Raw genomic sequence first — 14,316 nt, forward strand, 5'->3', positions numbered from 1 at the left:
AAGAAGATAAACCAGTAAACCACACGACCTAAGCACTCGATGCTAGCAATCGAGTACAGGATCGAGTGGGTTGATCGAGTATGCAAGTGAGATATGAACAGCTCGAGGTATTAATCGATGCAGGTTATCGTGTACCTGATCGGGTAAGTGGTCGAGTAAGTGAAGAAAATGCAAACAAATAAAATACGAAAGTTCCTAAGGATGGGGGTAATCGAATCCTAATTGTTCTAGACCAGTACGGATGCCTTACATGCCTCAAGCAATTATTTCCTAGACAATGAACCTCTAAGACCTTGTCACCACACTTTCGCACTAGCAACAATCAACCTTGAACACACTACCACACTGTCGCACTAGCAATATGAACAAGCAGGCATTAAGAACGATTCATTATTGTCAGTAGACTTAAACTCATCTAATTTTGTTACTCAGAGTTAAGTAAACCTCTAGCATTGGCTAAATCAAGCATTTTGTCTACTCCTTTCGGCCTGTAGCATTGTAAACGCCCTAGATCTAATCTCAACCTTTCGGTCTGTTGACAGCGTTAAGAACACCAACCTAGAAGGAAATCTATCAATCATCACAATCAACTAAAGCATCCTACCGATCAAGAACACAAATCATGTATCCCATCCCTAGAAACTTTACTACACTACTCGGACATAGAAACGAATAACAAAGCAATCGAAATGAACGAAAATGACATTGTATTAAAAGTAAAAATCTAAGAAAACTACAAAATAAAAATGCAAAACAAGAAGAAAAATGTTGAGTTGCTCAGTTCTCTCACAGAAGATCTCGCTCTCTGGTTTGCGAGCTAGGGGAAGAGGGGGTTTATATATGGAAACCCATTTGACCTAGCTTCCCAGACTTTCCCGATGGTCTACTTGATGGGGTACACGAGGGTGAAGTCGGGTTATTCTTCAGGTGGATCTTCGGGTTGCTCTTCATGCTCTTGGATCTTCCTCGATCGTGTTGGGGTTCGGACTTGTTCTTGTAGCTCGATGGCTCCTTCGGGTACATGCTCGAGTTGTCCTTGTTTTTCCCCATTTTTCTCTCTTTAGCACCTGTTTTCATTTAAAATATGCAATTGCAGAAATGCAACACCCTAAATGCTCTAAAAGTGAATTCCTACAGTAAATGACCTAAAAATGCTAAGTTAGAGGTATGAACAATGCAAAATAAGGACAAAAAAGGATGCTAAAAACATGTAAATTAGAGAGTTATCAGACCCCCAAACTTAAATCTTGCTAGTCTTTTAGCAAGGAAGTAAGAGGGTACGGTTTGAAAGTGGGGACTCATAACCTTAAAAATGCTAAGCGAAGGATTCAAGCTATAGTCCTTATAGATAGTTTAATGGTGCTAAGATCAATCAACATACTTACAAATATTTTTCAATGCTTATTACCATGCATCGATCTAGCTCAACCTCCAACTAAAGATAAGGAACATCTCTTTCACATTCAATTAAGTGTTTGGCGAATTCTTGCAAATGGAAGGTGAATCAAGCTCAATCGGTTTCAAGGGTAAGGCTTTTTAGTAAGGTGGTTTCAAACAAATTCTTTTGGTGGTTTTCTCTCAAAAGATGGAATGCTAGACAGTTGTGAAAACTATCTAAGACTGAGAACAATTTGGACATACAAAGCTTAACTCTTGATGATCTACCCTTTTCTCATTCACTCACTTTTTTTTTATTTAAACCCCCTAGAATTAAAATACCAACATTCTTGATTTTAACTCTTTTTTTTTTACTCCCTAAGGTTTACACTTTTAGACTTTGAATTTCTAGCTCTTTCTCTTTTCTCTTTTTTTTTTTTCTTTCATTGCTAAACTCCTAATATAAATATATATCCTTTTCTTTCTTTCTAGGAGACTGTAGCAAGAAATTTTTTTCTTCTTTCTTTGTTTTTTACTTAGAGACTTAGAGCTAATTGATTCTAACCTTAGGGATTTTTTTTATTCCACAACCCAACTCCAAATAAACATTCTAACCACCTATCTTTCAAAACCGAATCTATTAGCTAGTTCAAATCTAACTTAACTAAATCAAGAGGCAGTTCTTTGTCGTTCTCAATACTCTCAAGGTTTCACAACCTATAGCACAATGAAAAAGGCCTCACTCAACAATTCACAACAAGGTTTGAAAGAAAGGTTTGGGTTCATGGGTAGGGAAAACAAATCGGGTTAAACGAAAAGATTGGTAAAAATGGAGTGCTAACCCGAGTTTAGAGTTACCATGAGCAAGTATTCAAGTTCCATAAGCAAGACAAAAAGTTCAAATTAAATCCAATAATATAGAGATGTTCTAATGTTCAAGCAAGTGGAGGAAGCATTCAATCGACACAAAGGGTCTAATCAAAGATTTTTCATTTTTTTCCGAAGACTGATTTAGCAACAATGAACTGTGACTAAGGGCTATAGCTTCAATCCTAAGGTTTGATTTTAAACAAGGTGGTTTTAATCATTGTCCCTAAAATGCATATGCAACAATCCTATATGAAACAAACTAGACTCAATCCTAATATGCAAATGCAACTACATGAACACTCTTTTTTTTTTCAAAATTTTTCAAATTTTTTTGGGTAATGCACATAGATGCAGACTCAAATGAATAAAACTAGCATGCAAAAATTTGAAATAATAAAATTAAGAAAATAAAACACAATGTTAAATACATTCTAGGACCCTCCCCCAAACTTAAATTACACAGTCCCTGTGTAAATAAAAGTTGGAAAAGAATCCAAGAATCACACAAAATGAATTAAACTAAATGCAATGGTATATACAAGTGTTGGATGAATTTGGTACCTCATGGGTTGGAGAAGAAAGAGGTTGCAGCAGCCTCCATACTCGCCAACGTGTAGCCAGGGTCGTCGCCGGCGTCAGCAGGTGCCAGTGTTTGCTCGTCAGAGAGCTCAGTAATGTGCACAGACGACTTACTCGGACCAGCATCCGAGGTGTTGATCGAGGGTGGGATCGCGTAGCTCATCGGGTAGGGCGAAAGGACTAAGGAGAGAAAGCGCTTAAAAACATGTTAATGATATTTACAGACCTGCCTTTGGGATTTCCTCCCAAGTGAGCTTGTTTATAGTCTCTAAGCTTGACTTTCAATTCATCTCAGACTGGCGCGGGATCGTCGAGACGCAGAGATGATTCCTCCTCTGTGTTCTCATTTGCCATGTACCTCTTCACTCTCTGTCCATTCATAGTGAATTCTTTCGTATTTTTATCAAGAAGAGTGATTGCTCCATAGGGCAGAACGTCCTTAATTTCGAAGGGTCCTGACCATCTTGACTTGAGCTTCCCAGGGAATAGCCGAAGCCTTGAGTTGAACAAAAGGACTTTGTCTCCAGCTTTTAAATCCTTGTGTCGGATTCTCTTGTCATGAAAAGCTTTTGTTCTTTCCTTGTAGATTCTCGAATTATCATAAGCCTCCAGTCGTATCTCATCGAGTTCATGGAGATCCATTACTCTCTTTTCATGTGCGGTCTTCATATCCAAGTTTAGCAGCTTGGTCGCCCACATTGCTTTGTATTCTACCTTGACCGAAAGGTGACAGTTTTTTCCGTAAAGAAAGCTGGAAAGGTGTCCGCCCAATCGGTGTTTTGTAGGCGGTCCTATAAGCCCACAGTGCATCATCTAGCTTGAATGCCCAGTCTTTTTTTGTGATTCCTACAATTCTAGGTAATATCGCTTTAATCTGTTTGTTGCTCACTTCCACTTGTCCGCTGGTTTGTGGGTGATAAGCTGTCGCGACTTTATGCTTGACTCCATGCCTTTTCAGTAGGCCATCGAAAACCCTATTAATGAAGTGAGTTCCTCCATCACTGATCACTACTCTTGGGATTCCAAATCTGGGGAAGATAATGTTTTTGAACATCTTTATTACGGCCTTGTGATCATTCGTCGGACTGGCGATTCCTTCTACCCATTTCGAGACATAGTCGATCGCCACTAGGATGTACATGTTTCCATTCGAGGGTGGGTTGAAAGGTCCCATGAAATCTATTCCCCAGGCGTCAAAAATTTTGACTTCTAAGATTGGCTGCTGAGGCATTTCATTCCGTCGACCTATGTTGCCCATTTTCTGGCACGAGTCACAATATTCTATGAAGAGTTGTGCGTCCTTGAACATTGTTGGCCACCAAAGACCAGCTTGGAGTATCTTTTGGACTGTTGTGAAGGTTGCAAAATGTCCTCCATAGGCGGACCCATGACAGTGCTCCAATACTATCTGGACTTCCTCTTCTGCTATACATCTTCTGAACAAGCCATCCGTACCTTTCTTGTAAAGATAAGGTTCGTCCCAGTAGTAGCTGTTGACATCTCTGAAGAACTTTTTCTTTATGTGAGCGTCATAGTCTTTGGGGATTTCCCCACACACACCATGTAGTTCACGAAGTCTGAGTACCAAGGGAGCTTAGCCGACTCGATCGCCATCAACTCGATCGACCCAGTTGACTCGGGGATCGAGTGGGCTATCGTGTGTCCGATCGTGTGGCTCATTTCTTCCAAGAAGGCGATGTGCATCAGTCTTTCCTCGGGCATTGAATCGTCGATTGGGTGTGGGTCTTTGATTCTCATTCTGGACAAATAGTTTGCTACTCCTTTCTCAATCCCCTTTTTATCCACGATTTCTATGTGGAATTTTTGCAGAAGAAGGATCCATCTGAGGAGCCAGGGTTTGGTGTCCTTTTTCGAGTAAATGTACTGTAGGACGGCATGATCCGTGTAGACAATCACCTTAGAACCGACTACTAAGTAGCTTCTGAACTTCTCGAACGCAAAAACCACAACAAGGAGTTCCTTTTCAGTTGTGGCATACCTCGTCTGGGCATCGTCCATGGTCCTGCTGGCGTAGTAGAACATGTGGAGCTTTTTATCTATCCTCTGACCCAGCACTGCTCCGACAGTGTAATCTGAAGCGCCACACATAATCTCGAAGGGATGGTCCCAGTCAGGAGCTTGAACTATTGGTGCGCTCACCAAAGCCTCTTTTATCTTGTTGAAGGCGTCTAAACAGTCGTTGTCGACAACAAACTCCGCTTCCTTGCAAAGTAGCCGCGTTAACGGTCGTGCCATCTTAGAGAAATCTTTAATGAATCGCCTGTAGAACCCCGCATGCCCTAACAAGCTTCTGACATCTCTTACTGATTTAGGAGGTTGCAGTTGGACCATTACTTCGATCTTGGCCTTGTAGACCTCTATCTCCTTTTCTAAAATCTTGTGCCCTAAAACTATTCCCTCTTGGACCATGAAGTGGCACTTTTCCCAGTTTAACACTAGATTGGTTTCCTCGCACCTTTTCAGCACCTTGCAGAGGTTTGACAGACATGATGAGAAGGAATCTCCATATACCGAAAAATCGTCCATGAAAACCTCCACCATTTCTTCTATTAAATCGGAGAAGATAGATGTCATGCATCTCTAGAAAGTTGCGGGAGCGTTGCATAAACCGAAAGGCATCCTCTTGTAGGCAAAAGTTCCATAAGGGCAGGTGAACGTTGTCTTCTCCTGGTCAGCATAGTGTATTGGGATTTGGAAAAATCCACTATACCCATCAAGAAAGTAGTAGTAAGGGTGGTTAGCTAGTCGTTCCAGCATATGGTCTATGAAAGGCAGGGGGAAATGATCCTTCTTTGAGGCTGCGTTAAGCTTCCTATAGTCAATACACATTCGATGACCAGTTATTGTCCTCGTGGGAATTAGCTCATCTTTCTCGTTTTTGACTATGGTGATTCCTCCTTTCTTTGGAACGCAGTGCACTGGGGACACCCAAGTACTATGAGAAATGGGGTAGATAACTCCAGCATCGAGCAGCTTAAGAATCTCCTTTTTTACTACTTCTTTCAGGTTTGGATTTAGGCGACGCTGAGGCTCTATACTAGAGTACGATTCATCTTCAAGGTTTATCCGGTGGGTGCACAGATCAGGGGATTTACCCTTGATGTCATCTAAAGTATAGCCTATTGCTCTCCTATAATTTCTTAATTGGGTGCAAAGCAATTTCAATTCCTTCTTAGGCATGCTAGAGTTAACGATTACTGGATAAGTTGAATTAGGTCCTAAGAAAGCATACCTTAGCCCATCAGGAAGAGGTTTTAGTTCCACTTTAGGCGCCTTAGATTCCGGCCAATCATCGGTGATTTGGAGTTGCTGCTCGAGGTGGTGCTTGATCACTCTACTCGATGGGGCGATCGGGTCAGTGTCCGGGTCGGTTGGTGTCGAGCAACTGCAGGACATGACGTAGGAGTTGACCACTGACGTGTCCATGCTTCCTTTGTTGAGTACCATTCCTTCTCTTTCAGCTTCCCTCATGTTCTCGCTTAGCTCTGGTTCGATGAGATCTAGATAAGTATCAAGCAACTCTTTGTAGAGCTCCGTTTCTTGATGCGCGAATCCCTCCTTACCATCATTTGTCAGTGCTGTTTGTAAGCAATCCCCTATCGCTATCTCCTCAAATGCTTCATCACGCAATTTTTCTAGCTCTTCTATCCAGAAGGTTTGACCAGCTATTGTAGGTTTTTTCATAGTCTCTCGGATGTCAAACTGCATAGTGAGGTCTTCCCCGAGCTTCAGATCGATCTTCCCATTCCTCACATCAATCATTGCTCCCGCGGTATCTAAAAATGGTTGACCTAAGATAAGTGGGTCCCTTGGCTCCACATCCATTTCCAAAACTACGAAGTCGGTTGGTACGTCTACTGACCCTACTTTGACCGGCAGATCTTCCTGAACTCCTTTTGGCAACCTCGTAGTTCGATCAGCCAAAACCAGCTGGACGTCGGTAGGCTTGAAATTCTCGAATCCGAGACGTTTAGCTACAATGAGTGGCATCAAGCTGACTGATGCCCATAAATCGCAAAAACATCTTCCAAACTTCAATGGTCCGATCGAGCAAGGTAAAGTAAAAGATCCGGGGTCGCTCAGCTTCTTAGGAGCGGCAATCCTCTAGATTATCGCACTGCACTCATGATTGAGTATAACCATCCCCTGTACTTGCTTGATCCGCTCCATAACTGCATCCTTCAGGAATTTCTGGTAAGGGGGGAATCAAAGTGAAGGCGTAGGGGCATGCGAAGTTCGAGTTCTTGCATCTGTTTTTTGAACAATGCCTTGTACTTCTCTAGGAGTTCCTTGCGAAATCGTCCAGGGAATGGCAGAGGTGGCTTGTAAGGTGGGGGAATGAATCTCCTTTCTTTATGCTTTTCTCTTCCCGGGTTGTCTGCAGGAGGCAGAGCTACTGGAGGGTCAATCCGATCACCTGTCCGAGTAGTGAGGTCGGGTGGTGGATCGGATTGAGCATCGGGTTGTCCTGGGAAGTGGCTTTCACCGAGATCCTCCCCATCTAGATCATTACTGGCCTCAGTGATGTCCTGTGGTGCTGTTCGAAGGGGTAATTGTCGGCCACTTTGTAAGGCGATCACTTTTGCATACTCTGTGTGACTGTTTGAGGTGGAAGCCGAGTTATCCGTAATCACCTGAATTTGGGATCCCAATGCATCAAATCGTTTGTGCAGTTCTTGGAAATTGGCTGACAGACGACATGCGAGATTGTCGAATCGTGCATTAATGCTAATTGTGTCTATATTCCGAGATAGGACTGTGTGCATTAAGGATAGCAAATCCAGCGAGGACGAACTCGATGGGGTTATCGGGTTGTGTATCGGGTTTTGGTAAGGCACACTCGGGTTCGGCTTGTAGGTGGTGCACCCTCTGTTGTAACCTCCTTGGTTGTTGATGTAGTTTACATCCTATAGTTGCATAGTCTCCCCATCTTGTTGTAGAAACTGCTCTTCCTCTGATATAGCATGAACATGCTTCTGCTGGTTGAGGAGCTGATCGAGTTTGTCATTGAGGGCTTGCATGTCCCTCTTGTACTTGGCATCTTCCTCTCCTGTAGATCGCACAGAGCGATCATATTCCTCATTGTAGTTGCCATCAGATTGAGCCAAGTTCTCCACTAGGTCCCAACCTTCATCAACATCCGTGTTGAGGAAGTTACAATGACTTGCGGTGTCCAGCAACATCCGTATCTTGGGGACCACTCTTCTGTATAGTGTGCTCAGCAATGAAGCATTACTGAAGCCGTGATGTGGACATCGAGTAGTGTACCCCTTGAAACGTTCCCAAGCTTCATTGAATGTTTCATTGTTCTTCTGTACAAAGCCGGAAATGTCATTTCGCAGCCTTGCGGTTCTGGAGTTGGAGAAGAATTTGGCTAGGAATGCCTTCTTGCACGCTTCCCAAGTGGTGATGGACTCCTTAGGGAGCGATTTCTCCCAGATGTGTGCTTTATCTCCCAAAGAGAATGGGAAAAGCCTGAGCTTGAATCCATCTTCACTGACTCCATTTATCTTAGTGAGGCTACAGAGCCTATCAAATTCATCCAGATGATCCAATGGATCCTCCATTGGCAGTCCATGAAACTTATTGCTCTGTATCATATGGATGAGACTACTCTTGATCTCAAAATTATTATTCTGCACAGCTGGTGGCACAATGCTATTCCTCTGAGTGTGAGTAGTTGGAGCATCTCCTGCTCCTATATTGGTCCTTGCTTGAGGAGCTGGTGGACCGTTCTGAGTATTCATCGTCTCCTCAATGATTGATGGTTCCGGTTGAAATTGTTGTTGTCTGAGTAGCCGAGGTCTGTCGATGTTGTCGATGAAAGGACTCAGGTTCTGGCTACCTCTATATCGTGTTTGCATGCACAGGTAGGTATCCGAGTGTGTACACGAGGATCAACTCGATCCGGGTGATCGAGTGACGGGTCGGGTGGGTGCTCGGGTTGTACCTGAGATTCAAAACAAACAATGCGAAAGCAAACAAGTCAGTATCCAAAACGAATATAGACAAACGAACTTGATCTAGCAAGTCCTGAAATCCTAAACGTAGCAAAATTAAAACAACCAAATGGAAACGGCCCCAAATTGATAGACAGGTTTTCACCCAAGGTATCAATCCCCTATGCAGTTGTAGTACAAAGGGTTATCAATCCAAATGGTTGTGTATTGCTAGCAGGAAGGATATGATCAGTACAATACAAGTCAAGCAAAGTAATTAAGGTTTTGGTTCTAACAATCCTAAAATAAACAAAATAAAAGAATATAAACAAGTAAACCACACGACCTAACCACTCAATACAACCAATCGAGTACAGGATCGAGTGGGGTGATCGAGTATGCAAGTGAGATATGAACAGCTCGAGGTATTACTCGATGCAGGTTATCGTGTACCTGATCGGGTAAGTGGTCGAGTAAGTGAAGAAAATGCAAACAAATAAAATACGAAAGTTCCTAAGGATGGGGGTAATCGAATCCTAAGTGTTCTAGACCATTACGGATGCCTTACATGCCTCAAGCAATTATTTCCTAGAAAATGAACCTCTAAGACCTTGTCACCACACTTTCGCACTAGCAACAATCAACCTTGAACACACTACCACACTGTCGCACTAGCAATATGAACAAGCAGGCATTAAGAACGATTCATTATTGTCAGTAGACTTAAACTCATCTAATTTTGTTACTCAGAGTTAAGTAAACCTCTAGCATTGGCTAAATCAAGCACTTTATCTACTCCTTTCGGCCTGTAGCATTGTAAACGCCCTAGATCTAATCTCAACCTTTCGGGTCTATTGACAGCATTAAGAACACCAATCTAGAAGGAAATTTATCAATCATCACAATCAACTAAAGCATCCTAACCGATCAAGAACACAAAATCATCTATGCCATCCCTATAAACTTTACTACACTACTCGGACATAGAAACGAATAACAAAGCAATCGAAATGACATTGTATTAAAAGATAGAGTATAGTAGAAAGAAGTATGGGATAAAAATCTAAAAAAACTACAAAATAAAAATGCAAAACAAGAAGAAAAATGTTGAGTCGCTCAGTTCTCTCACAGAAGCTCTCGCTCTCTGGTTTGAGGGTCTGCGCGTGCTCGTTTGCGAGCTAGGGGAAGAGGGGGGTTTATATATGGAAACCCATTTGACCTAGCTTCCCAGACTTGCCTGATGGTCTACTTGATGGGGTACACGAGGGTGAAGTCAGGTTAGTCCTCGGGTTGATCTTCGGGTTGCTCTTCATGCTCTTGGATCTTCCTCGATTGTGTTGGGGTTTGGACTTGATCCTGTAGCTCGATGGCTCCTTCGGGTACATGCTCGAATTGTCCTTGTTTTTCCCCATTTTTGGCTCTTTAGCACCTGTTTTCATCCAAAATATGCAAATGCAGAAATGCAACACCCTAAATGCTCTAAAAGTGAATTCCTAGAGTAAATAACCTAAAAATGCTAAGTTAGAGGTATGAACAATGCAAAATATGGACAAAAAAAAATGCTAAAAACATGTAAATTAGAGAGTTATCAGTGTTCTCTCTATTTCCGTGTTTAAAGCTTGAGTCAGATCCATCAATCAGCATTTGATTGAATCTAAAGTTGTTGTATCAATTTCCAACTAGTGGTATCAGAGCCTCAGGTTCTTGAGAAGCAAGCTTTGTGAGAAAGTTTTCAGATCTGTGAAGGAAACTGATAGCTTTATATCAGATATGTAGTTCGCAGAGAGATAGTGCTACAATAACGTGAAAGAAGAAGATGGTGGCTGTTCTGGGTTTCAAAACGTCGATGTTGGAAGAAGGAAGATTCACTACAGCGGATCCATTAAGATTAGATGTTTTCAGGTTTACGAACTCTGAAGGATCTACAAGTTGTCTCCTTCAATGGCTCGAGAGTTGAACATCAATGTGAGTTCAGGATCAAGCTAGTCACTGGTGATGATGTTGATATCAGTTATATGATATATCTTGAGGCTGGTACAAGAACGCTCATCCATAGAGTTTGTTTTTGATTTAAGGTTGCGCAACCAACTGGAGATTAGTTTGAGGTGGAGTTAACCTCTACTTGCTTTTGGCTCAAATATTGAAGATGTCAAGTCTGTATCCTCTACAGTCACAAGGTCAAAGTGTGATGTTCTGAAGAGTTGTTTCTATTTGTTGATGGTCTGCATGAGTTAAGAGAATCAGAATCTTGGTATAGCACAAAAGGTTAGCTGTTGATTTTGCAAGGGATTATCCAAGATTCAATGATGGGTTTCAGGTTGTGTTTTTGGTATATTCAGTTTGCTGAAAGTCTGATGCAGCTTGTGTGCGAGTTTGAGAAGTTTGAACAATCCATATGAACAGGATTCTGCTACAATGGGACGCCATAAAAGCTTGAAATCCTATGTGTGTTAATGGTTGTTTGAGTATCAATAAGGATTTCTGGTTCAGATCAAAGAAGAAGTTGCAGATGAGCATGAAACAGTTTCAGGTTAATATGTTGGAAATAAAACAGGTTAGCTTCTTTGAGGAAATTCAAGTCTGGCAAAGATTTGAGAAAGTGTGTAGTTGATTGCAAGATGTGAGTATCAGTGTCAATGGTTAGTGATAACACTCTAATTTACATGTTTTTAGCATCCCTTTTTGTCCTTATTTTACTAGTGCGACAGTGTGGTGACAAGGTTTTAGAGGTTCATTGTCTAAGAAATAATTGCTTGAGGCATGTAAGGCATCCGTATTAGTCTAGAACACTTAGGATTCGATTACCCCCATCCTTAGGAACTTTCGTATTTCATTCCCTGCATTTTCCTTACTTACTCGACCACTTACCCGATCAGGTACATGATAACCTGCATCGAGTAATACCTCGAGCTGTTCATAGTTCGCTTGCATACTCAATAACCCCACTCGATCCTGTACTCGATTGCTTTCATCGAGTGCTTAGGTCATGTGGTTTACTTGTCTATATTCTTTTACTTTGTTTATATTAAAACTGTTAGAACCAAACCCCCTTATTGCTTGGCTTGACTTGCTTGATTATGATTGCATCCTATCTGTTAGCATAACAACCATTTGGATTGATAACCCTTTGTACTACAACTGCATAGGGAATTAATACCCTAGGTGAAAACAAGTCTATCAATTTGGCGCCGTTCCCATTTGGTTGTTTCTTGTTACATTTAGGATTTCAGAACATGCTAGATCAAGTTCTTTTTATTATTTTTTCAGTACTGACTGTTTGCTTGTCTGTTTTGGATCTCAGGTGAACCTACACGAACCCCTACCCAATCCACCACCTGAACCCCTACCCGAACCTGTCTACCCGAGCACCTGCTCGAGTGACCTTTCGGATTCTTGATCGGGTACCTGTATACACCAACCGTTTGCCAGGAGAACCAAGACATCAAAGGACGGTATCAGAGCAGAACAGGAAGAAGTGGGAATGGAAAACCAACAGGATCAAACTAAACTTCTAAGGAGAAGGAAGATTGGTGATAGTGATGCTCTCACTACTTATATTCAGAGGTATGGGATAGTGCCTCCTGCTGTCCACAACACAACCTTCACAATCAAGAGTAGTCTGATCACAATGGTTCAGAGCAACAGATTTCATGGACTGCCTACTGAAGACCCACTTGCACATCTTGATTAGTTTGATAGGCTCTGTAGTCTCACCAATATAAATGGAGTTAGTGAGGATGCCTTGAAGCTAAGTTTGTTTCCATTTTCTCTAGGAGATAAAGCCCATCAGTGGGAGAAGACTTTACCTTCTAGAAAAACCACCTCTTGGATTGATTGTAAGAAGGTCTTCCTTGCGAAGTTCTTCTCTAGTTCAAGGACTGCACGTTTGAGGAACGAAATTTCCGCATTTCTTCAACAAAATGGCGAGTCTTTCAGTGAAGCATGGGAGCGCTTCAAAGGCTACCAGAGACAATGCCCACACCATGGATTCAACGATGCATCTTTGTTGGGGACTTTGTATAGAGGTGTTATTCAAAGTATCCGAATACTTCTAGACACAGTCTCCAATGGAAGTTTCATGAATAGAGATGTAGCTGAAGGTTGGAAATTAGTAGAGAATCTTGCTCAATGTGATGCAAATTATAGTGAGGAATATGATTTCAGCTTAAAGGGAGGTGTTGATTCTGAGGAAGGCCATAGGAAGGAACTAAATGCCTTAAATGAGAAGCTTGAGAAGCTAGATAAACTCCATCTAACCCAACAGGAGCAAGTACATGTTGTCTGTTAAGATAAGCAGTTTATGGTCCCAATATATCCTCCACAACATCCCAAGCAGGCCCCTGCTCAAGATCAAGAACTGACGAATATGCTTCGGCAAGTTCTACAAAGTCAAGCTAATGAAGCTATGGAAACAGCTAGGCTGTTTACAGAGATGAACAACAAACTGGACTACATCAACAATGCCCATAATCTCAATATTGACGATTTGACCTCCAGAATTCATCACCTTGAAAGCTTGGCTGCTTCTCCTTGTTCAGGACAACTCCCAGGGACATCAATAATCCATCAAAGGGAGTTGGCTACTATCCATGCTATCACCTTAAGGGAGTTACCTGCCTATGAAGAAAACATTACAATCATTGGGGACAATGCACTTCAAGATGGGGAGGATTTATGTGAAAATCATTATGTAATATTTGAGGGTGTAAATGGGCCAAAAACAGAGATTTTCGCAGCATATGAGGAAGCTCCAACGGGAGCACGACCCCATAACACGACCCCATGTTCGGGTTCATGTTCGGGTCCATGGTCGGGTGACACTCCAGCTCTCCCAGAATGCTCAGGTTCAATCTTCAAGCTTCCCCAACAGCTGGAGTCAAGAAATTCCGTATCTGATGGGTTGTCAGCACTTCAAACTACTAACATTCTCAAGGATTCTGTGAGGGAGTTAACAACTATAGTGAAGAAGATCAGTGGGAAAATCAAGAAACTTCAAGGGAAAGTCAGTTGTTCTTCCTCAAAGAAAGCAAAGCAAGGGCTGCATATAACGATCAGGAATAAAACTTTTAGCATTGATCCTAGAAAAAGAAGAAAAATGAAATCTCAGGGAATAGAGAGGACTTCATCTCCTCTCTATAAATCTTCCAAAGCATGAGAAGGATGAAAAGTCAAGCTTAGTGACTTAAACAAGCTCACTTGGGAGGAAGTCCCAAAGGTATCCTTCTGAATATGGCTGAAGTTTTTTTGTTGTTTTGATTTCTTTTTTTTAGTGTCTTTGAATTCTAGGAATATAAAAAAAAAAACATTAAGTGTTAAGGGGATATTTGAATGAGCTAGAGCCTACCCGATGCCCTACCCGATGCATGACTCGGATGCTGGTCCGAGCAACAGGTCCGCACACATCAACGAGCTCACTGATGAGCCAAATCCAGCAACCACTGGAGCTGAGAACAAGCCTGAATGTACATTGGGAAGCATGGAAGCTGTTGTGACGTCCTTCTTCTCCAACCCATGAGGGTACCAATTTCAT

The 14,316-nt window shown here is 42.0% G+C and overlaps 1 protein-coding gene and 2 non-coding genes across 3 annotated transcripts; 1 reads left to right on the forward strand and 2 right to left on the reverse strand.

The window, feature by feature from the left end:
- Nucleotides 1–3,117: 3,117 nt before the first annotated feature.
- On the reverse strand, nucleotides 3,118–3,468 carry LOC147923784 (uncharacterized). The gene has a single exon (XM_087496545.1). It carries the CDS (start codon nucleotides 3,466–3,468, stop codon nucleotides 3,118–3,120), a length of 351 nt encoding a protein of 116 aa, XP_087352671.1.
- A 4,617-nt stretch (nucleotides 3,469–8,085) lies between these two features.
- Nucleotides 8,086–8,192, forward strand: LOC147923785 (small nucleolar RNA R71). Its single transcript, XR_015587842.1, has one exon. It is a non-coding gene; the product is annotated as a small nucleolar RNA R71 (small nucleolar RNA).
- A 4,477-nt stretch (nucleotides 8,193–12,669) lies between these two features.
- Nucleotides 12,670–12,776, reverse strand: LOC147923786 (small nucleolar RNA R71). The gene has a single exon (XR_015587923.1). It is a non-coding gene; the product is annotated as a small nucleolar RNA R71 (small nucleolar RNA).
- Between the last annotated feature and the right edge of the window lie 1,540 nt (nucleotides 12,777–14,316).

Source organism: Camelina sativa, chromosome 17 (genome assembly GCF_030686135.1).
Source record: "Camelina sativa cultivar CO46 ecotype springtype chromosome 17, ASM3068613v1".
NCBI classification, from domain to species: domain Eukaryota; kingdom Viridiplantae; phylum Streptophyta; class Magnoliopsida; order Brassicales; family Brassicaceae; genus Camelina; species Camelina sativa.